At 40.0% G+C, this 24,067-nt stretch overlaps 1 protein-coding gene across 3 annotated transcripts in view; it reads left to right on the top strand.

The window, feature by feature from the left end:
- Positions 1-24,067, top strand: part of pde4ba (phosphodiesterase 4B, cAMP-specific a) — a 164,175-nt gene that overhangs the window by 39,822 nt on the left and 100,286 nt on the right. Inside the window, exon 1 of one of the 3 annotated variants that reach the window (XM_069153190.1) lies at positions 2,777-3,857. The exons of the other annotated variants lie outside the window; for them this stretch is intronic. Within the exon in view, the coding sequence (XP_069009291.1) occupies positions 3,634-3,857 (224 nt within the window). The 5' untranslated portion in view covers positions 2,777-3,633. Of the gene's footprint in view, positions 1-2,776; positions 3,858-24,067 lie in introns of those variants that run through there. 3 annotated transcript variants of the gene reach the window in all.

Genomic DNA, 24,067 nt, shown 5'->3' with positions numbered 1-24,067 from the left:
GGTGAAATATTATACAGTTTCATAGATAAGTCAAAGTCATGTTATACTCCCTTTCTTAAGCTTTGAGAGGTATTTTGGTTCAGTGACAGAATAAATACTTGTATACTTAGCTTAGCTGCTGTCCTGGTGGATTTTCTTTGCACATCAAGCCTCTCGTGTGTGGATGTGATTTAAACCTGAGAATAGGTTAGTCTTTTAAGCTGTGTGCTGACAGATATTCTTTTTTTTTTGTGTCTGTATATACTCAAACATCCTAGGGAGAAATCTGCAGCAGACATCGCTCTTTCTCTGTTAGGATTGTACACAGAAGAAATATCAATAAGGTCACCTTCAAATACTTTTTGTTCAGCCCTGTCTTCAGCTATTGTAGATGTTTTTAGAACTGTAATCATTTTGCTAATGTTTTCTACCTTCTTTTTAGTTAAATCTTTGCGTTTTTCATTTTCTATCTTTTGTTTCCACGTGCATTGATCACATATAATAGATGTAATTTGCATAGATGAATAATTTACTGTCTCTTTTAACCCTGTTCACCTGTGCTTGGCACTTATCTGACCTCCCCCTCCATCTGACCCATACACTCACAGTGACATGCAAGATCCCCCACCCTCGCAACACATTCAGGTCCTAAAGATGATCTTTTCACTTGACTCAGGGTTTCACTGTAAGGAAGCATGAGGCAGGCTGAGGCATCGTTCTTGCATGTTGTGACATAATGTAAAGTGACAGTTGAAGACTGGAGGGGCAGGGAGGCTTATAAAATATTTAACCCAATTCTCTATTCAGCCAGGTAGAAATAGAAGGACAGAAATCTGTTAGGATATTGATTAATCTCCTCAGTTGACAATTGCTTGTTTGCAAATGGGAACGTTCCCATCAGTGCAAAACAGCAGATCTTACATGGATCTGTATGAAGCTAACACTGGAGATTTATTGTGGTACAGCAATGCAGAAGAACCACAGGGCTGCTACTAATTTGTTGATTATTTAATTCAATGAATTATTGAGAAATATCTCGCTGTCAGTGAAATGAGAGAAAAATGCTTATCATATCATCTAAGAAACCAAAGAGAAATCAAATCAATCAATCTTAACCTGTGTAAAAAAAAAAAAAAAAGAGAAGATATTTAGTTTAGACAAGCAGGAAATGCTCACATTTGAGAAGCTGAAACCATAAATGTATCTATAGATTTGTTTATTGTTTTTAGTGTGGCTCCGTGGACACCTTCCTGACAGTCAGCCATCAGCCATGTTGGTCCAGACTGCAATATCTCAACAGCCATTCAGTAAAATATCTTCAACTTTTGTGCAGACATCGTGGTCCTCGGAGATTGAATCTCGATGATGGTGATCTCCCGATTTTTCCTCAACTGTCACCGTTGTGGTTCTGAGTGAAACGTCTGAAATAACAACAACTATTTTTGTGAATGTGGCACAGATATTCATGTCCGTGTGAATTTATTGTTTATGATTACGACAAATTTTTCCACACTAATATGCTACACCGGTGAAGTTGACCATATTAAGCATAACATCATTATAACAGCCTGTTTCAAGCAATGTGACTTTGGTTGGGCAGAACTTAGATATTGTATAATTTAACAACTTGTTCACATACCGTTTTTGGATGCTACTGAGATTTATTATTCAGTAGGAGACAGAGATTGTGATTCTGTATTCAGTGTGATTCTTTGTCAGGTGTTAGAGAGGTCTGTCTGCTGGTAAAACCTTGATTATTTGTACTGTGATGTGAATTCGAAAATTGACAGTGGAAAAAAAAAAAAAAGAGCCGAGGAATGCCATCGCATCATTCTCAGATTTTTAAACCACTGACAAATGATACACACTCTAGCTTGCTCGGCTCCTTTGACGCCTCACATTACGACAAGTGTTTTCTTCTTCATATACAATTGGAAAGACTATTTTCAAAGGGTTTCTTGGCAAGAATTTAGCGAGAAAGCTCTCCATGCTTCAATGGCTCAGAATCATCAGTGACTCACTACCAAAACAAATCAGTCCACCGAGCAGATGAGCAAGGGCTCATATTTCCAACACTCGTCACGCTGCCATTCTGCCTCTTCTGATGTTCCTGTTGGATTTTCTTCTCATCTTCTCTGTCTTCCTACCTTTGGGGCATCACCCCTCTTTGCCTCTCTCTTCTTTTCACCACCCAGAGTGGCCCCTTTGTGTTTGTGCATATATTTCTAGCATGACTGTATCTATCTATTATTTCTTTTTCACTACATACTGTATTACTCTAATGGTTGGATTGCTTCTATTCAGACAGAATTATGGACGGGTATAAGTGTGTGTTTGTGTGTGACAGAGGGAGAAGATGGGAGCAAGATTGCGACAGAATATAAACTGTGTAGTAAGTTAATATGCTGTTGTCTTCTAACTGCAGAGAGACTTTTACTTGCTGGCATAAATGCATACTTGCTTAGTTAGAGTGTTTATTTGAATCAGTTGACCTTTGAGCAGTGTGTATGTTTCTCTTCACTGATTACCATTAAGCTGTTGGCTTTTATCTCCTGTCCAAATTTTTTTTTTCTTGGCCCCCTCTCACCAGCCCTGCCTCACTAAAGGTCACAACATCATCAGAAACATTACCACAAATCCTGGCGAAACAAAAATAAATAATAAATCTGACAACCTGTTACTGTCCTGCCCGCTTGTCGTCACAACAAACACCAGCCAATCCTCAACAGGGGGGGCGTGGCCTGCGTTCGCTGCGTGCCTGCTCTGAGCTCCTTGTGTATATTCTGAATGAAACAGCAAGTGAAGCATTTGCCTGCATGCTGTGCTCTGCTTCGCTCACGGCTCTTGACTGTGCGAGTGAAGGGAAATCTGACTTCAAGCTCGACATAGTGAGAGTCACTCTGTGCCACACCGGGAGTGCCTTTGAGAGAGGAGGGGGGTTGTTTGCAGAGAGAGGAGGTCAGTCAAGCAGTGGTTGATGGAGGGACAGCAAGACAGGAGGAGGCAGAGAGCAGTTTTCAGCCCTTGTGAATGTTTCATGAGGGAGATCCTCCAACATCAAGCTGCCTGGATGGACTGAGAGAAAGAGTTGGTACTGAGGTGTGCTTTTAGCAGGTACCAGCAGTGACAGAGAGGAACACAGGGAGAAGGAGGGGGCACTGGGGCGTACACTTTACAGACAACAAGACCAAGGGAGAGATGGGCGAGAAGCGGTGTTGAAAAGAGGACTTCTTCTGTGTGTGACCCTGCTGAGGAGGCTCCTCTATGAGCCTCTAATGAACGGAAGACCAGCAGAAAAGCACGGGGCATGAGCCAAAGAAAAGAGAGAAGGAGAGGGAACCACTGCTGGCTGGCTAATCCCTAAACCCATGAAGAACGGGTAAAAGCGGGAAGAATAGGAAGCTCAGAGGCAAAGCAACAACAAGGTATGTGTGAGCTGGCCTTTTCCTGCGTGAATGCTTATGTGAGGTAGCCTCAATCTTTCTGCAAAATTTCAGCCAAGTGAAAACTTCTCTGTGTCTGCAAAGAGGCAAGAGGAGGACAAACTCAGCTGTAAATGACCAGCTGATGGGACTGAATTTGGACTAAAAATTGGCAGAGTTTGATAGAAGAATAAGAGTCTGCCATATAAGGGCTCAACCCCAGCCTGCCGGGATGTCCTCCAATGAACTGAGCGTTGATATGGACTCGTGCATCCGGACGTTCAAGGAGCACATGCACCTGGAGCTGGAGCCCCCCAAGATGCCAGGTGTGCTGGGAGGGAAGAGGGGCGCCACGTCCCCGAAACTGTCCCCCAGAAGCTCCCCACGCCTCTTCCGCAAGCTGATGGTCAACAAGAGCATCCGACAGAGGCGGCGCTTCACTGTAGCTCATACCTGGTAAGGCCTGTGGGTGGTCAGTGCAGTGGGGGGGAAGGCAGGGTTGGGACTTGCTGAAAGGGGAATTGGGAGGCGTTGGAAGAAAATGTGGAGGTTATGTCGGATGAGAATTTAGGTGATGGAAAAAAAACTGGCGAAGGGAAAGAATGTGGATGAGAAGATGATGGTAAAGAGACATAATGGGGTTAAATTGGTGGGGAATTGGGGGAGAAGAGTAGGACGTTGAAAGAAAAAAAGACAAGAAGAGGAAAAAACAGTGTGAGCTGTGATATAGACAGACAGACAGAAGAATTAATTTAAGAGTTGGGGTAAAAGGGTTAAACTGACAGAGGACAGACAGAGATGTGGAGTGAAAAATGATTCAAGGCAGGTGAGAAAATTCGAGTGAGGAAGATGGTAAAACAGCTTGAACAATTGTGTGGTAAGAGTGGGGTCAAAAATGTATCACAGGGCTGCTCTGTGGTGATTTGTCACTGGGTTAGAGGATTACATAATGGAATAAAATCACATTCAGCAGACTCCCTTGTCCTCCATTTTGATGTCGTGTATCTCTGCCCTGTACCTAGGTGAAATTTGTGTGTGTTTGTGTGTGTGCGGATCAGTCGTTGGTATAGATGGCTGTGCTGATGTGCAGGGAGTGTTAGGTGTGTTATGCAACCCGGTGGTTCTTAGCCCTTTTTGGCTCACAGCCCCATTGAACAAATGGGTGTCTACGTAACACAACACAACACAAGCTCAGCACAAACTGACAAACATATTGCAGCATCACACACTACACAATTTGATTCCATTGATGTTTATTTTCTCTTCTGATTCCTAGAAGAACCCCAAAGGCTGTAGGTCAGACTTTCTCAAATCAACATGATCACAGGGTAAAGAAAACAATACAGTCACATGTGTGCTTTGTATAAACCCCATCTTATATTCTATTTTTTGCCCCATCCCCCACCCTCTCCCTGAGTCTACCTCTTCATTTTGCAGCAGTTAGGCACTATAGTAGATGTGAAGGGAGGGCTTGCTATGTTATGCAATACATGGATTAAAGGCAGGTAAAAAGGCTCCTGTGATTTCACTGCAAGAGCTCAAGGTGACTTTTCTTTGTTCAAATTAGGCAGTGGAAGATGAGAGGTGTTGTTTCTTTTTTCATTTTTTTCATTTACATTTGTGTAAGGAGTAATTAGCATATAGCCTTATGAACATATCACATGTCTCTGAAAAAGGTTTCAAATGTGAAGTAATGTGATAAATCAGGCATGTCACTGCATCCATGGGGTGGGCAGAAGTAAATCTCTGTTGTGGGATAGGAGGAAAAGGAAATGAGTCCAGATATGAATCTGCTCCTGTATGTTGTGTCTACATAATGAGTTGTTTCTAGGATGGAAAAGAGATAACATGTTATGCGTGTCTGTCATGTTTATGCAGCTATAACTGTGCTCTGTGAGAGTTTGCATATATTTTGATACTGTATCCATGTGTGCATGCATAAGGGTGATTTTATATGCGCACATTACATTTGTAAATGTAATGGTTGTTTATTCTTTCTCTTCTCCTTGTGTGAGTGACTCTCTCCTCCCTCCACAGCAGCAGTCAGAGTAGAGACTCGTGTCTCTTTATCTCATATCTCCCTCATTGTATTGCCTATTTCAGAGCCGGGAGAGATTCATGGGGGTTGGGTGGGTACAGAGGGAAACGCAAGCAGAAAAACAAGGAAAATAGCTTCATTTAGAAATCATTAAGAGTGTCAGTAGTGCCCTTTGCTTTGTTTGTACTCATAAATCCACAACATATGGGCTCAATCAAGGGACCTGAAAACACCTTCTACGCCCATTACAGGCATTAACCACCAGTCCAGCCCATTAACAGCCAAGTTCATTATAAATGGTCCTTGAGCAAGACACTGAGGTCTATCTGCTCACTTATAATGCTGTAAGAGTGACAGTGAAAGCTAAAGATGGAATGGGGGGATACATGGAGTAAGGAGGAGCCCAAAGGGAAAATTCATCAGTCGTCTCCAAAGGGGGAGGCATGGCAATTAGAAGAGCAAGGACAAAAGTAAGACTGTAATGACAGTTGACAACCAGGACCAGGTGTGTCACATGGTGCAGAACTTTTTTCTCCCCCTTCTGCCAGAGTAATTACAAAAATCTTGTTCAGATGTGCTTACGTCACTGCTTTAAAACGTTTTGAGTGTCTCACACCCACCATGAAAGAACTAGTTTCACTATTAAATTTTAACCATTTGGTCCTATAACATTTGGAAAAACTATTTCAGACACAGGATTTTATAATTTTATCCAAGACTGTCCACCTGCAAAGAACCTAGGCCTTTTGTGGAAGCAACTTATTACAACCCACAGCAATGTCTTAAAGTTAAGCGACCTCTTTACTGGTCGTATAAATAATGACAAATGTCCGCTTCTTGTTTCCAACCACGAATCTGGACTGCGTTTACTATTGCCATGATGACAACAATTGCATAACGCTGGGTGCAGGAAAACACTTTTCGTTTTCCGTTTCCAACCACAAGTTGAGACAGTTTTTATAAACTGCGTTTACCATTGCCGTTCAGACATAGGTTAAATAACTTGAACACACTTCAAGTCATCAGTTTAACTTAAACCGTTATCCCTGTCTGATTTCCCTGACCCTAACAGAGATGTTTGTGCTTAAACCCTGTGGGTCGTATTTGAATAAAGAGCCTACTGAATATGGTTGTAGCGGTTCAAAAATTAATTTGATCCCCATTCAAGTCGCCTCGCATTCTAGTTCATCACTTAATCCTCTGAGCGTTTTGTCCATGAATGTACTGTGTAGTTTGACATCGTGACTAGTTCCTCAGTTTCACTGTGTTTTAAAGTGATAAGGCTAAACCGGAAGTTAGCCGGCTCAGTAGGCATAAGTCTCCGTTGCACTTGGTTTGTTCATATAGCATGCTGAGTATACATTCATTCGGCAGATAGGAATGTCTTGCCACACAGCAGATTTAAAAACTCTGTATATTGTGAAATAAAGAGAGATTTATCTGATAAGTTTAATCAGCATTGTGTAAACAATTTTTTTTAAATGGCTTGAATGTAACTATACTATAGCACTACAGTCCTAAAAACATACAGTATAAAAGTAACCAGTACGATGACAAGATTAAGCTCTACTCTTTATTTTGTCCCATGTCATGGGAGACACTGTGTACTGCCCCGGAATCTCATCATCCCTTTTGCCTTAAAAAAAAAAAAAAAAAAAAAAAAAAAAAAAAAATCACCTCACCTAGAAATCCATTAGGATATTACTGGCCACACACTCTTTTTGGCCTAATTGTCTCCCCACCTGTGCCAGACTGTGGGGAAGTGATGAAAAAAGGTTGATGAATTAGTTTTAAACAAGCCCTCAAAACATTATGTAATCATGTTTTTATATGTTCTTGTGCTAAATGTAGCACTGCATAAATTCTCACAGATTATCATTTGAATGTTTTCAACAAACAGAAAGAAATTCTGATTTGCAGGTTCACAGTTTCAATGTTGAAACACAGTTTTTCAGACACAGACGGAAGCTGTTTGCAGTGAACAGCTCTAAAACCCCACTGCACGCTACTTTCCCAGCACCGAACACAGGCTATCAGACACAGTTAGGGACGAGCTGGTGGACAACATGGTGGAGCAATTAGCAGTTAAAGATCCAGATATTTCCCCCAGGAGCTGCTAGAGACTGAACACAGAGATAATACTGGACTGAAATTTACCAGGTGGTCAGACGTATGAGTCCAAGTGGATGACGGTGTTGCTTCATCAGTGCTGGACATGTGAATAGGCAACTGTTTGCCATATCAGCTTAAAAAGTGATAACATTTCAATGCTGTTTGATGGATAGATGGATGGATAGACAGTTATTTTATTATCCCATGAAGAGAGATTTGTATTTCCTCTTCACATATTATGATACCATATAGAGTATATTTCCCTAAACCCAAACAAATCTGATTTGTGCCCAAACCATAACCAAGCCTTCACCATAGCATAATCATTTAATAGTGATTAAATGGTTTCAAAAGGCGTAGACAAATCCTGCTGACGTCAGGTTTGAAAACATTAATGCGTGTGGTTTGGAGGCTGTGGACAAACAACATACTTTGTTGTTTGATTTGAATAACTTGTTAGTATCCCCAGTGATTCCGATTTTTTTACATTTACATAACTTTTAGGTCTGGAAATAAAAAAAGGTCAGTGAAGGAATCACTGGCTTAGACAGATCATTTCTGTAATCATACAGTATTTTTCTGAATCTGGGTTTGGATTGTTTGAATATACAAGGTGACGTTACACATACAGAGAATCACAGAGAATATATTTTGAATCTCAAACATTTTCACATTACAAGATGAGAAAATGGTGCGTCACAGACACGTTTCTTAATATTATTAAGACATCTTTCCATACAGACTTACGTTCCACCTTTCTCTACACACTTATGATCCTCTTTTTCTCCGTCTTGCTGTTCAAGGTCTGGTAATTTTTTTTTCACACATACTGCCTGGGGTTTAAGATGAAAATGTGTTTTGTCTAAACTTGTGTGATTGATTATGAGTTCCATCGTTCATGATAGCATTGTCTGGTAGTGCTGTGGACTAGTGGCTGGTGAACTCCTGACCTACTGGCAATCAGACAGTGACTCCTCTGTTTGAGCCATTCCGCTGGTTCCTCTGTCTCCTTCCCTGCCTGTCTCGGTCTTTTACGCTCTCTTTGTCCTTCTCTGTATGTGTCTTTCCTAAATTTCACTCTCCCCGTCTGCTTCTTCCTTTGTATGACTTCTTCCCTCTCTGTCGTCTGTCCTTCTCTGTTTTCCTCTGTCTCTCCACGCCTGTCTTTGTTACTTTTGTAGGCACCGCTCTCTCTTTTCTTTCCTTCTGTCTGTCTTTCTTGTCTGTCTTTTTTTCCCTTTTGCACTCCAAAGCACCACATGATGTAAATGTTTTGATGGCCGGCTGAGGCGTATGACCGCTCTGTTTCTCACTCACACAAAAAGTACATTAAGGAGAGAGAGTGAGGCTGGAGAAAAGTGAGAAACTAAGAAGGGAGAGGAGGAAAAAAATGTAACAAAACAGAAAAAAGTCCTCTTTCCTCAGCAAAACTTAAGATGCTGAATAAATCATGCAAAAACATATCTATATGTACTGTATGTAACTGCTAAACAACACCTAACTGAAGACCATCCCACCTATATATCTGTGAAACAATAAATACTTAAGCCTGTTTTTATCTACGGCAACAATAGAAAAAAGTGCACATTAATATTATGCCTTCTTCTCTGTGACATCCATCAGATGCTTTCAGGGGGGCGAAAAGATACTGGAGAAAACTAGAGGGACAGATCAAGTGGAAATGTACATGTGCATATAGAAAGAGAGAGACGGATAAACAGAAAAAGTAGACCTCATTTACCACACTGGTGTCAGCCTGGCAAAAACAAATAGCGGTTGCTCTACACAGAAGGTTATTTACCTGAGCTTAAATGTCAACCTAAATATCCATCTTGCTGCACTACTCCATCCAGTACCCCGTCTGCTATTGATTTGTTTTTTTCTCCTCTTGTCTCTGTGACTCACCCTGAAGTCATCTTTATGGGCGTCAGGGAAGGGCTTGACGTGATTATTGTTACAGTTGCAGCCAGCATGTTTATGCCAACTGCTCACTTGAGGCAGAGACAGGGAGACAGACGGGGAGACAAAAGAGAAATCATATCATTCCGGAGCAAATGGATCTAAAATCGAATTAAAATATTTGAATATATTATGACAACCTGTTCAACAGTAAGCCCTGAAAAATGAGTAAGAACACTCTCATTGTATTTGCCTGAAGAGTCTGTTCGTCTTTGTACAGCGCTGTTACTTTGTGTATGTGTTGCTGTTATCTAATGTTCTGCATCTGTGTGGGAATGTTAGGCAATGTGTCACATGTTGCCCCTTTGAACTGTTTTGGTACCCATGACTAGATTTCAGGAGGAGTGTAGTAATCAATGTTTTCAAAGACATTCCTTTCAAACTGTACTTTTTGTGTTGGCAGGATATCAGCGAGAGATGCTGTGGTGCCCTGAAATATTTCCATGACCATTATTCCATGGTTAATTAGACATTCGAAAAAGAAGGACCATGCAAAAACTGACTGTTTGATGTAGCATGTGTGTTAATGTAGCATTAAGAGCTGGCTAATATTTGCAAGCCTCCAAGATATATTACATTACATTTCATTTAGCTGACGCTTTTATCCAAAGCGACTTACAACACACCGATGGTACACCATCGGGAGCAATTTTAGGGTTCAGTGTCTTGCTCAAGGACACTTAGGCATGTGGACAGTAGGAGCTGGGATTGAACCACCAACCTTCCGATTAGTGTGCAACCCACTCTACCAACTGGACTACAGCCCCCCCCATATTATATCCCTGCTCCCAATTTTCTTGCGTTTGTTTGTTTCTATCTTTTTCATCAAGGAACCGGAAATAGAGTAAAATGGTTAGATTAGGTCGCATGTTAAAAGCTAGCAGGGAAGGCATGGTTGCTGAAAATATTTAATAAACCATGATGTACCGGAGAAGAGTTGTCAGACGTGTTTTATTTTGTCAGACCTGCACTTGACTTCCACGGCTTGCACCTCTAAAACCGAAAGCAAAAAACCCATCATACACCTTTATTCTTTTGTTACTTGCATTTTATTTTAACGTAGTATGAATGCTTAAATTTTCTGTAGTCTTTTTTTTTTTTTTTTTAATTTTCTTAGATTTGAGGAGGTGCAAAATCAATATCATTTGAGGCCCCATAAAAGCTGTACATTGGGATGACCAGCAGCACTGTTTCTGGTTGGTTGTCATCACTGATCTCTCTCCACCCTTGTTTCCTGTCATCCCCCTATTCTCAGATTAAAAATGAATCTAGTTAGACATTTATTTTTTTTGTGAACAATTAATGTTTGAGCCCAAGGAAGTTGACTTCTTGTTGCCTTTTTTATTTTAAACCAGATAATTAAAACTATAATACAACAAAATGATTGGGGGACTACTTTGCTTTGTAGCGTCATCTGCTTTTGTCCAATTCTGATTGGTTGCTGCGGCCACGTAAGAGTAAAACTGCCACATCAGATCTTTTTGAGTCACTGATGAATTTGGTGATGTGGGCGGTGATTCAGAGGTCTGTAACTAGTCTTCCTCCTCCCCCCTCTCATTCGCTCCTGCTGCGTGACTCGGTTCAGCACCCTCCATCTCTCTCTGCTGTCTCCCTGTGCTGAACCAGCCGAGCAGAAAGTTAACTGTTATGGATGGGTGAAGGAGTACGATTGTTCAGAGCTGTGTACGTGCGTGCATGTCTCTGTGCGTGTTAACACGTCTGTATCTTGGCCAAGATTGTGTTTCAGGGGATGAACATTTGTGGCACATTTATGGGTGACATGTTTCATGCCTTTTTACATGTTGAAACACAGAACACACACGCATGACTTATTTCATTGTTTGACTGCGCATTTTAATTTCATAATTGTCAGTAATTACGTTATTTTTCCCAGCTGTAGGTTTACATCTATACCCACTCTTAGTAAATCAACAAAGGGAGTCATCAATTCCTCATTAAGAGCTGGTGAGATATTTACAAGAAACAACTGCTTGATGTTGACACAATGTGTTTGCAACCCAACTGTTTAATTAGCTCAAGCGGTCTTTAAGTTTGCATGCAAGCTGATGGGAAGGTAAGCGCTTGTTCCACTGGGAGGTCCTGGTGGTTGCTTTAAGCTACTGTAAAGAACATACTGTACCATGTACTTACACTGCTGTTAGTTTGCATTTAACCGATGAAGTGCAAGGCTTGTCATCTCGCCACTTTCCCTTACTTTGTTGTACATGGTGTAGGAAAGCAGCAGTGTCTTGAAATTCTATTCCCCTTGTGTTTATTGGCCAGGTAAAATATTTATTTATTAATGTGAATACTGTGTTTTTTGTTTGTCCACTAGTAAAGCCCAAACAAATAATGAACATAGATTAATGCTTTTAATTTCCAAAAAGATAACTCTTTAAAAAGGGTGATTATGATGTAACGGTAATTTGTAAGTGAACATAAAGGTTCCCTGTCAACATTTAGAAGAGATCAGTATTTTAAACCAAAACTCTCAATAGTTTTCTCTAAAGGAAAAAAAACACATTTGTTTCAACAGAAACATGACTGTTCAGTAAGCAGTGCTTTATTCCACTCATGTTGAAGACCTAAACAATTAAATATTACTTTTTTCACTGTATTTGTAGTCATGACATAACTGAGAGAATCACATCTGTCTAAAAATGTATGGACTAACAGAGGGTCATCAACAGTAGGCCATTATCAACGACATATATGACCACTGGTCAAGTCAAATCAGGTAGATAGATCCAAATATGAACAAATTAATACAAATGTTTAATTACTACCGAAAAAAAAAAATCATGAAAACATATATCAACATGTGTTGATTCTCAAGGGGATCAACAATACTAAAGCAGCGTTTTTGTATTACACGACATCAGTTGATTGATTGTTTGTAAAAGTATTGATTATAGCAGCTTGGAGTTCATAAAAGTATAGGCCATGTGATCAACAGCAGTTGATGGCATTTTGTTAAACATAATGTTGAATATCCTTTCATGCATTCATTCGGATGCCTGTTTTTGTTTTTTTAATAAAGAATTTTTTTATTTTACCTTTGTATCAACGTCTTTAGGCTCATGTAGTTTATTTTATACAATATAAAATCATAAACAGACCATACAGCATGTTAAATAGTAAATAGTTTGTATGTATTGGGATTACTTGGCTCAATGAATCGGCACTTGTTGCCATTTGGCCTTTAGTGCTAGCATTCAGGAAACATCTGAAAACCAATTTGTCTTCATCATATTCTCTGCTTATTCCTTTCCCTCCTTCTCCTCCTTCTCTTTTTTCAAACCACTGCCCCCATGTCTCTTGCCATTAAGCCTCAGTTGATGTTGTGACATTCGTAATGAAATTTGGAATGATAATTTACAACTGACTTTCTCAAGCATTTGCATGTTTTATCATTTCAGCCCAAATCAACGCTGCTGTTTTGGAAAATGTGAGAACGAGTGTTGGGAATTCTGCCTTTTAGATTTTGTCAAGGACCATATATCTATTCATACTGTGCTTATTAGGGCACCAACCACTGTGGATTTTGTCACTAACATATTGCTCACTGTGATTAAGGACACACTTGTGTGTTTGCGACATGCACATAGCTTACTTCTTGGTCCAAGTGTATATGCCATCATACTTCTTGGAGAAATATACAGCTGTGTCATTAACCTATTACTCGTGATGGTTTGTGTCTGTGCCTTTGTGTGTGTGTGTGTGTGTTTGTGAAGTACTAGCTGAATATTCTTTTCAGCCCATTGAAAAAGGGCACACGCATTCATTAATAACAGGAGCTATAAAGCACCATTTTTATAACCTGAAGTAAGTGGACGAAAACAGTACATTTCCTTTCTGCCTTGTCCCCTTCTGTCTGCACAAAGAAAGAGGCAGCGATTGCTCACCACTCGATTGCTCTCCATCACACTTACTGAAAGGAATTGTGGCAGCCCCCAATTTTATTTCTCAGCAGGCAACAATGTGCAGCGATGCAGAAGGGAGGCAACACTGCATTGTGATTTATCTTATCGAATGAATGCAGGCATGCTGCATCGGAAAACTGTAGTTACTGTTGCAGAAGTTCTTCAGAAGTCATTACAGCTCTGAAACAAAGGAAACTCGTCATCACATACATTTGGAGATTAAACTGTGAGTTTGGCCATAAAACTGATGCAAAATTCATACTTTTCACCTTCAGCTTGGTGAAACAGATTAAAATGATTTAACGTCAACAAAACTAAACTAAATGCACATAGTTAATGGGTCATGGTTATTAGATTTTACACTGTTAATTTCCATTCTGACACAAACAATAAATCTGTCTGAGAAAATTATGCTTTTCTTATTTAAACCTGCCGGGCAGAACTTTTGTCCCCCCCTTCTGCCAATAATGACAAAAATTACTGTCAACACATGCTTATGTCATATACTCTAAAATTGCCTACTTTGTTGTTACTGTTTTGGCTGTAAAACGGTGGATACATTTTTTGATGCATCATCAATATTACATGTTTATCACTGAGCCAAAACAGCCTTGCAATAAATCATGAAGGTTATAATACTCAGTTTCTGACAGCTAGTCTTTTTTTCTTTTTTTTTTTTTTACTTCATGGTCATTTTCGAGGCTGTAGACTGTGATACTGTTGAATTGAATTGTGTTATACTCAGGTTTCTTTTCTAATAATTAGCCTGCCCTCACTGAGGGAGCACGCCAATATTTAATGTGTCCCAGAGTGATTTCTTGTTTCTTTGAAGGAATTTTGTTAAAGACTGGCAAACTGCTACCAAAAATCAGGACAAAAAACAGCATCCTCTGTATCTGTGGCAACAAAAGGCTCTTAAAATATGCCACGGTTTCAGACAGAAACAGATTTACCTAATGGCTGAGCAACACTTAGCTTGAAGAATATGTAAAAAATGGAATTTGGTGAAAATCTGACCTTGAAATATTATTATTCCATGAGACCTGCAGGTTAAAGCTGTCACAGCTAAATAAATTTCTTTGTAAAATATTTACTTGCTGAGGGAAACTAAAATACAAAACTATAACCAATAAACAAAGGGCGTTAGCAGTGTTTGTACATCAGCAGACCAAAGCTTTTCAATGTTTTAAGTTTTTCAAACTTTCGAGTTACAACACATAATGTCTTTACACACTTTACAACCGCAAATGGTGATGTAAAAATAATCATTATCATCTGATCTGAAAAAAATAACGTTGTTAGTAATGGGATTTAGACTGGAGTTGAGAAAAATGATTCAAATTTCCAGAAAGTTCATCAAACCAGCACGGAAATGGTGTCCGTAGACTGTCTGGCTCTTTGGCCCCGTCTGAATCACCATGTTCTGGCACAAAAAGATTCTCTGTGCAGCTCACACACACGTTGCCACCTTTTAATCGGCGTCATCGTCATTTATCTTCATCCCCCTTCTCTTGTTATTATCGTCACCGCTCCTTCCACACTACCCATCTGTGTTCTTTGCATACACCAGTGTCGAGTAAGTGCAGGAATGTCAGTATATGCCTTTTAGCAGCAGACTCGGTGCATGTCCAGTATGTCTATTTGTGCCAATGATTTCTATGCTTGTGTGTGTGTGTGTGTGTGTGTGTGTGTGTGTGTGTGTGTGTGTGTGTGTGTGTGCGCGCGCACATCCCTTGTCTCCTTGACTCATTGTCACCATGGGCCTATGGGGAAACCACCACCCACACACTTTCTGATATGCAGTGTGAGATGTAGTGTGTGTGTGTGTGTGTGTGTGTGTGTGTGTGTATATGTATTCACTTGTATTACTTATGTTGTGGGGACATAAATCTGTTTATACAGTCATATTTAAGGGACCAGCCTCCCTTTTGGTTAGAAAAGCAAATCCCACATAACATAAATCATTTGACTTCCGTATGAAGTCTTAAGGTTAGGGATGGTGCAGGGTATGCTAAAGGCTGTGGTAAGTCCTCTGAAGTGATGGAAACGTGACTGTGTGTGTATGTGCACATTCATAATGTGAATAAAACTCGTAGAAAGGTTTAGTGTTAGTTTGTCCTCAGGGATAAAGGGATTTGTCTTCATTGTTTGTGTTTCTGTCTAAATATGTGTGAGAGGCACATTAAAGCCGGGGATTATGCTGTATGGAGGAAAAGGAGAAAATAATGGATATTTTGGAGTCTGTACTCAAATATGTAATAGTGCACTATGTTTTTATCATTTTAGCTGAAATCTTTTTATAGTTTGAGGATTTTGTCACCTAACTTATTTAAAAATAACCAATTCAAAAGCAAAGTTTTGTATTTAACATACACCTACACCAAAGACTGTAAAGATATAATATTTGGTTTTATTATATAACTTTATATGCTGCCTATAACCTGTATGCATAATGAGGGAACAAAGAACATATTACAATCATCTCGCATAGATGAATGGTAATCTAAAATTATTTGAAATTTACATATAATTTTGCAGAAGTGTGTGAATTTGCTCTTAAAACAATGACATTCCAACTGTAAGTAAACGTTTTTGGTGTATTTATGAGATAGTAGTTTTGCACATACAATGGGAATGGCGTTTGAGTGATGGAGGAGACTCAACATACCTGGAGGGGTCCTTTTAAATAAAATACAGGCTGACTAGAAAACTCCAGGAGATCCTGGAATGCACTTCTATCACATTTTCATGTTTGTGTGAAAGTTTTACATTCACTCATCTATATGCCTTTCTGACCTCTGGGATAAGGGGCATCCTTTTACTCGCCTTGGCTTTATGTTAACATGGTTTATAACTGGGATTTTGTTGCCGAATCATAACCAGACACATCTGTTGCTGACGTACAGAAATAAGAATTCCATCTGCAATGAGCCAAAACTTCTTGCAGCAGGTCTGGCTTTCACCCAATTCATTTTCTTTTTCCCCTCAAGCCCCCATACTATCCCGAAGCTTACTGCCAGAGGAAATTGCTCCTCGAAAAGTTATTTTTGCACAAACTCTTGGAACTGGTGTGGTTTTAACTTCAAATTTTAGAATACATCTTCAGAATAAATGGTTCTTCGCTAAGCAGATTGTTGTTTTCTTTGTCCTGCACTGTTTGTTTGCTGTTTGCACTGAGTATTGTCAGAGGACCTGAAACAGGATGCTTTAATTTTAGAGCGTTTTGAATAGCTTGACTAGTCCAACATCAAACTCACTTCGACTGGCCATTGATTATTGAACTGCGGATGAACTGTTTGCTTGGTGCTTCACTCTAATGACTGTGCAAGCTGGTTTGCACTGCACATCATCTTCACTTACTTTTTGACGGCTGTAGTCATCTTTGCATGTTTCTCCTGTTCGTGCCGTGGGATCTAATCTTACACAGTTTTACCTGGCAAAGCTATGGAGCCCTTTTAGTAACCATAGACTGTATATAAAACTACACGTTACTGCCGGGTCTGAAAAATGAGGCCGATGCCGAAGTGCCTTCAGTTGCAGTACCACCGAGTGCGCCAGAGGTTGGCTCCAAAAAAACATACAATTTCATGGAGGAGCTAAATAGGTGTCAAAATGTAAGTACATTTTGTAAAAAAAAAAGTCATGGTTGTGCTAGCTAAAGTCACTCCTTTTTATTAGTTTTCCGGTGGTCCATCTGAAATAATCCCATCATTATTTCGAAAATAAACCTCAAAAAGCCGTGTTTTTGGGGGGCGTGTATGTTTGACCGACAGGCCTGTGGTGCAGTCAGGTGACGGCTTTTGGTTGAAGGGACAAAATATTGTCACGTTTCCAATTAGATGGAGTCAGATCCCCTCCCAGCTCGTCCAAACATGTTCACTTCTTGCTCCAAACGGCTCCGAACTTGCAAGATGGCCAGGGCCAATGTCCAAACTCGAGGCTTCATAACAGCAGTCAGCAAACCAATGGGTGACATCACTGTTGGTTGCTGCTTCGTAGTAACATGTTCTTCTCCTCCTTTTGTTGTTTAATGGTGGATGACAAACAGCTTTTAGATGCATTACTGTCACCTTCTGACTGGAGTAATGCATTACAACCCAGCCGCAGTAAAAACAGGGGAAATAAGGAAGGACAAAAGTTGCATATACTATTTAAATTTTTTTTATTTGAATGACTATTCGAATATTCAAAAATCATATCCCATCCCTACATTCTATATTACTTCCATACAGTAATGTTTCCTTTATTTTATAAGCTTCAGTCTGAAATTTATGTTTATAGTTCTAACATTTAATTTCTGACTGCTCCTTCTGCTGCAAGTGTGTGTGTGTGTGTGTGTGTGTGTGTGTGTGTGTGTGTGTGTGTGTGTATGTGTGTGTGTGCGCGCTTTAAATGCCAGAGACCTGAGGGTCACATGGAGCCATTTGGTCAGTGTTTATCCATGCTGGGATATTGGCAGTGAAATACTGGCACCACATTCATATCCAAATGTCCCAGTCGCCACTCCTCTGTCTGCCTCCTGTCTTCTTGTACAGATAGTTGCACCCACTGACTTAATGGGTACCCTTGGGAGTGTTAATTTTGTCAGATTACCCACGGCTACTCTCAAATTTGCAAGTGCTCCACTTCACATCGACCCATCCCAATCTTTTGTGTCCCCAGATGCAACTGTTTGTGCTGATATTCGTGTTTCAGTCAGAGACTGGAAGGCCAGTAAATTTTGCCGTGGCTGAATGTGGATCTGATATGGATCTTCATGTCCTCTCTCGGCCTCCAGAGGCCAAAGACGTTTCACATACCAACAGGCTGAGAACAAGTATGGCAGGGATTTACCACATAAGACCAGCTGACCTCAAATTTTCAATCACACAGAAGTACTTTAAACATTATTTAAGACTCTCTTGACCCTAAAAGAGGTTCAATTTAACACGACCAGATACTATCTGACTCTGCTCTGCTGCGTCTAACCTTTTTAACTTCCTCTATTCTGCGTCCCTTTCAAGCAATTTTCCACCTGCCTTCTCGCCTCTTTCCCTCCCTCCATCATATCTGTCCCATGATTAAGACATGGTTTGCCTTCAGTGCATTTCTGTTCATTATCCCTGCTCTCCAGCAGGGTCTGTTTAGTTAGTGTCACATTGATTTATACACACACAAACAGTGAGAGGCCTTTTCATATGCTAGTCTTACTTCCTTAATGACCCCGGTCCCTCCACTCAAGACGTGTGGTAAACTAGGTTCATGTATTAAAACTAATGCTACTGCCACTGTTTAGAGGGACATTGTTGACTCTTACAGATATTTTGCGTATAAGAGCAAAGGACAGCAAAGTGAGCAACCATAAATTACTGTTATCCTCCATGAGAAAAATAACTTCATTTGACTATATATTCTTCTTCCCTTCCCTTTTTTAGGGTGATCAAACAATAACCAGGGGACGGATGCAAGTTTTCCAGTGACCAAATTCCTGGAACTGTATTTTCATGAGCTTTCATTGAAATAATGTTTGTGTTTGAGGACTATTATTATAGTGACAAAAGGAGTATTTCACAGAGCAATTGAACTGAACTGGCTTTTAAAACAGTGTCTATTATTAATTATATGTACTCCATTTGTTTTACACAGCAGGAATAAACCACAGTTTTACAGCTGTTTCTCTCAGAAGCCCTTCCTGCTCATCACAATAGTCACATTTTACTGCAAGAGTTGTAAATAACAATTTTACACTTTAAATATATTATATAGGCTACATTCATAACATTGTGATAGCAATATTTACAGTTCTCTCTGACTTCCATTTGGGTTGCCCTATTGTAGTGTAGGTCCGTTTATCTGTCAGCTGCTACGTTTCTCGGCTACGAAAATAAATCTGTCAGGCTCCATGGTTAATATGAGTTATTAATAATAAGAGGATGATGCATGGCAGTAATTTACACATTCACACATCTGAGACCCATACTATAAAGTAAGTTCAACCTTTGCTGGATATCTTTTCGTTATCTGGCTTCACTAAGCCGAACAACCGCAGTCAAATGAGGGTAGTTATCGACTCGCTTAGTCAACCCATGTTTTCCCAACCTAGCTACGAGGGCCTTCACAAAGAAGAGTTAGTGTTTACAGCATATGATCAATCCCAAACACGGACAAGTCTACTGCCAGAAGAGCAGCATTTTTTACAAACAAATTGCAAACTATAATATCAGACAAATATGAAGAAGTTAAACATATAATCCAGACTAAAAGCAGCACAGTTACAGCCGTGTAGATGTATTCTTATAACATGTATGATAGTTTTACCCTCGTTCTTTCAAGTATTTTATCCTGAGAGTGTCAAACGGAGCATTACTGTCATATCTTAGAAATGCAACAAGTACAAGGCCTTGGTGTCTTTGATGTAGGATAATATCGGTGTAGATTAGCAGAATTAAAACAGTCGCGAACAAAACTCATTACTGTAATACAGTTAATACACAGATACTTGAACTCTGAGATGGCCTCATCAGCGTAGCCAATGTTGCTATTTTGGTATCATTATTCTGATTTAAAACGTATACCATGCTTACTCATTGTATTTTTAGCAACCTATTAGGGAGTAAACCATCTCTCATGATGGTTCTATGGGGTAAGTGGACCTTCTCAGTACATGCAGGAGGTGGCCTTTCTGTCTACTGTAGTCCTCCACCTGATGGAAACATCATAACTCAGCAGCAGCATGAGGGAGAGGCTTCATGTAGGGAAACATTCCAGCGAGGTGGTGGAAACACACACACACACACACACACACACACACACACACACACACACACACGCACACACGCACGCACACGCACACAGATAAACACATTCATATAGAGGTATACTCTACACACACACAAACACACACCAAAGGTACACCCAGATTAATGGTAAGGAGGGAAACATAGATTACCAAAATATATTTGGAACGTCATAGAGAAGTTAATGAGGAACACATTCCAGTGGAGCAGTGAAAACAGACACACGCACACAAACAGACACACACACACACACGCACACACACACTGGCTGGAGTAGTATTTCACAAAATGTAGCCTTGAAAATCCAACAAGTTTTCTTTATAATTTTTCCTATCCATATGTTTCTTTTCCTCTGTGTTTCTACTTTCCCTTTGTCCTAACCTCTCCACATTCAAGGTTGGAAATGTCGAGGCAATAGATAATTATACATTGTCAAATCCAATGGCTCTGTTATGTTTAGGGGAGAAATACGACCTTTTATCTGGACTTGTAGGAAACAATGAATCCCACTTTATTCAGAATCCACTATGAACTGGACACTTGTGTATTGCGTATTCTGGTGATTATTGTAAATATCTTGTTGTAAACTTTGTGTTCAGAGATTAAACTTTGGTATCATTGCTCAGTAGTCACCTCTGACATCCCTTGATCACTTGAAATCAACATTGTAAATTTGGAAAAACTCCACAAACTAATCAAGGTTGCCCTGATAACAGTATATCTAACATCAATTTATGGGAGAGGAGCCCACATGTCTTTGTAAGATCAATGTTTGGAGGAAGGCAATGTCTTAATAGGGCACATGTCTGATTTTAGTCAGTGTGTTTCCTCCGGCTGTTATGTTAGCTGTAGGCCATGATGACCACATGGATGCAGATACAACCACTGTTCCTAAGTGCTGACAAGTACGTCAATCATGAAAGTGTACAATCTTATCATGGAAAAAATAAAAAAGACACATCATTTTTTGTTGAATTATTGCCTAGATCTAGTGAATAATCAACAAAGTCATATTTTGTTTACTTGACAACCAATTAGTGTCTGGTGGTAGAAGTATAATGAATGACAGTTATAGTAATATAAAAAATGTTAATAGTAGATTTTATAATGGCTGACACGTATTTTACATGAATAGGTAAAAATCTCCTCATATCCGCCTACAGCTCTATACATGGTACGTCGTGTGATAATAAATGCTGATTAGGAGGTCCCAGTTGTTTCTTTTTCCTGTATTTTCTTATGCACTGCAATCTAATAATACTGTTGGTGGAATCTAAATATTCTCTTTTGCTCGACTCCCTGCATGGGTCTGTTTATTTTTTGTTGCAAGCTCTGTGATCTCTGAGCAACTGTTCATGTATTTCTGTCTTTTATCTCTTCCTTTGACTCCTCGCCTCGTTTGGGTCCCCATTAGCTCGCTCACTGTGACCCTCCCAGGAGTCTTGCCACTCTCTTTGTTTCTTCTCTCGTGTGCAACCTTTTAGGTTGTTCCAGGAGGCACCGAGCTCAGAGCCGATGAGCCTGACATTTGAAGGTCAATCGTACAGAACCACAGAGGAGCCATGAACCACTGATCAGACTACAGAGCGCACAGAAATGAATGCAAACGCAGTCGCATACGCAGACAGGAAACGCGTTAGTGTGTGTGTGTCTCGGTACAGCAAGAACTCAAACACCAAGATGAAATCCACAGAGAACAAAGTTTTCTGTCCAGATCATCAACTTTTAATCTTCTACACTACTTTTTAAAAATGTTTTATGACAACACAAATATTATAAAGCAACTTTGAATTCGGTCCCTCGTCGCCAGCAAGATAATGAAAAGACTTGTTTGTGCTTTGATCAGTTGCAGCTCTACTGTGACCAGCGATAAGCCACAGTTTAAAAATATTGCTTTGGACACAAACAATATGTATTTGTACGGTTTCAGAAAACTTTTGAAATGTCTAAGTGAGCACCATAGAAGAAAGATATTTGTCATCCTTTCTTAACAGAAGCACAATGCAAGTTACAGCAATATTCTTTTCTAAAGGCAGAAATACAGCAGTACGTTTTAATAATTATTCACCAAACAAAATGTGGAGAGGATAATATCAGTCCTACATCTTTAGCCTTTGTGTCAGACAATCTCTAAATCTGCTGCTCAGCGTTGTCTCAAGTTTAGTGACGAAGTGACAGAACAACAGATCAAAACATTAGGGAGAGCAGCAGTGCTGAAGGTGGCGCGCGTTTTTTTTTTTTTTTTTTTCACAAAGTACAGCTGTCACTCCTTTTTTTTTCTGTCACTTTGTCTTTCTCGTCATCCCTTCAATTTCCATGGGCGCCTCAGACTGTTCTGAACCCTCTCGATCCATTGGCACCAAAAAAGTGGCAGTCATGAGGAACTTCTGGCACGGCCTGCTCAACGTGTACGTGTGTGCGGGTACCCGTAATTCAAAGACGATAATGTCAAAAGCTGTTGATTTTATTAGTGTTCTGGTTGGACTGCTGTAATATCCTCCTCTTACGTCCCAGTTAGCTCTGACTCCAGATTGCACTGACTTCATGCTGCCAGAGCACTGATGAATAAATACATGCGCATCACCAGGTTTTGGCTTCTCTAAATTGTCTGTTGCTTCGAGGCTTGATTTTACTGATTGCTTCTTTGGCTTAGCTGTATTTGGCTCCTGACTGCATCCCAGCGCTTAACCTCTTGTAGGCTGAAACTAGCATTTCATTATGTGCTACAGACACTTCATATCCAGGTCAATTCACACACCTGTGAGTAATATAAACGAGTAACTTATCTGTCACTCACCTGATAATGAAAGCACAACAATTGGAACAAAAAGCACCAGGTACATGTTAACAATGAGGCAAGCAAAAGTGATTGTTTTCAGATCAATGGGAAACAGTCATGCAACGTCACGTGTGTCGCACAGTAACGTTATAGCAAACACACTTCCTAAATCAATAGCTCATTAACTAAATGTAAATACACTAACAATGTTTCATTCCTACTGCAGGAAGGTATACAATGAGCTTATAACCTAATTTCAATAAAACGAGCCGTCCTCTGAGGTGGACAAATAACACTGGTTTGTATGTCCAGCTGACGGAGACGAGTCTGCAAAGATTGTCTAAAAAGTGCGACACTGAAAAAAAACCCAAACTCTTTTTGAACTTACTCGTCCACTGTAGAGCTGCTTTCAAATGTCCTTGTTCTTGCCGTGCGTAAGTTACACACGTAACATATGTTAAATCATCACTCTGCGTAAAGTCATTACGTCAACGAGTCAGAATATTGCTATTACCACGATATGAATGTTTTTTATCACATCAATAATTTTACAGATATTATCTTGAATTATATAGTATTGCCCACCCTCATTTGTAACTTCTTGCATGTATGAGTACTCATGTGATTACGGTTGTGTGTCTTTGTCCACTCAGACACGGATCCAGACCGTGTGTTTCCACTGTGTTTACTCTGCGACAGCTGACTGGGATAATTAAATCCCTTCTCTCTTATTTTGCTCTCCTCTCCGCTTTATTCCTCGCGACACTCCTCCTCCGCTCCTGTCTGTTCATGTTATGTACCTCGCTCCCTTCTCTTCTCACCCCAGTATTTTCTCGCGGTCCCTTTTTATTCTTCTGCTGTTCGTGTGTCACAGGCAGCAGAGTGGCATCTGCATTGTAGTCATCACTAATTCAAAGCAAGCATTGGGCCTTTATTTTCCTCTCTGATGTATGATGCATCCATTATTCACATGTCTTCGCCAGGATATTTCTAATTGTCGGCATAAACGCACATCACAAACACAAAAAAACCTCATTCTGCATTACTACTGTAAAATGAGTGTTGCTTTAAGCTTGATA

Source organism: Embiotoca jacksoni, unplaced genomic scaffold (assembly GCF_022577435.1).
Source record: "Embiotoca jacksoni isolate LCO1_2020_lvr unplaced genomic scaffold, fEmbJac1.0.p SCAF_19, whole genome shotgun sequence".
NCBI classification, from domain to species: Eukaryota; Metazoa; Chordata; class Actinopteri; family Embiotocidae; genus Embiotoca; species Embiotoca jacksoni.
Note: the sequence above shows the minus strand (reverse complement) of the source record. Positions and strands in the feature narration are given on the sequence as shown.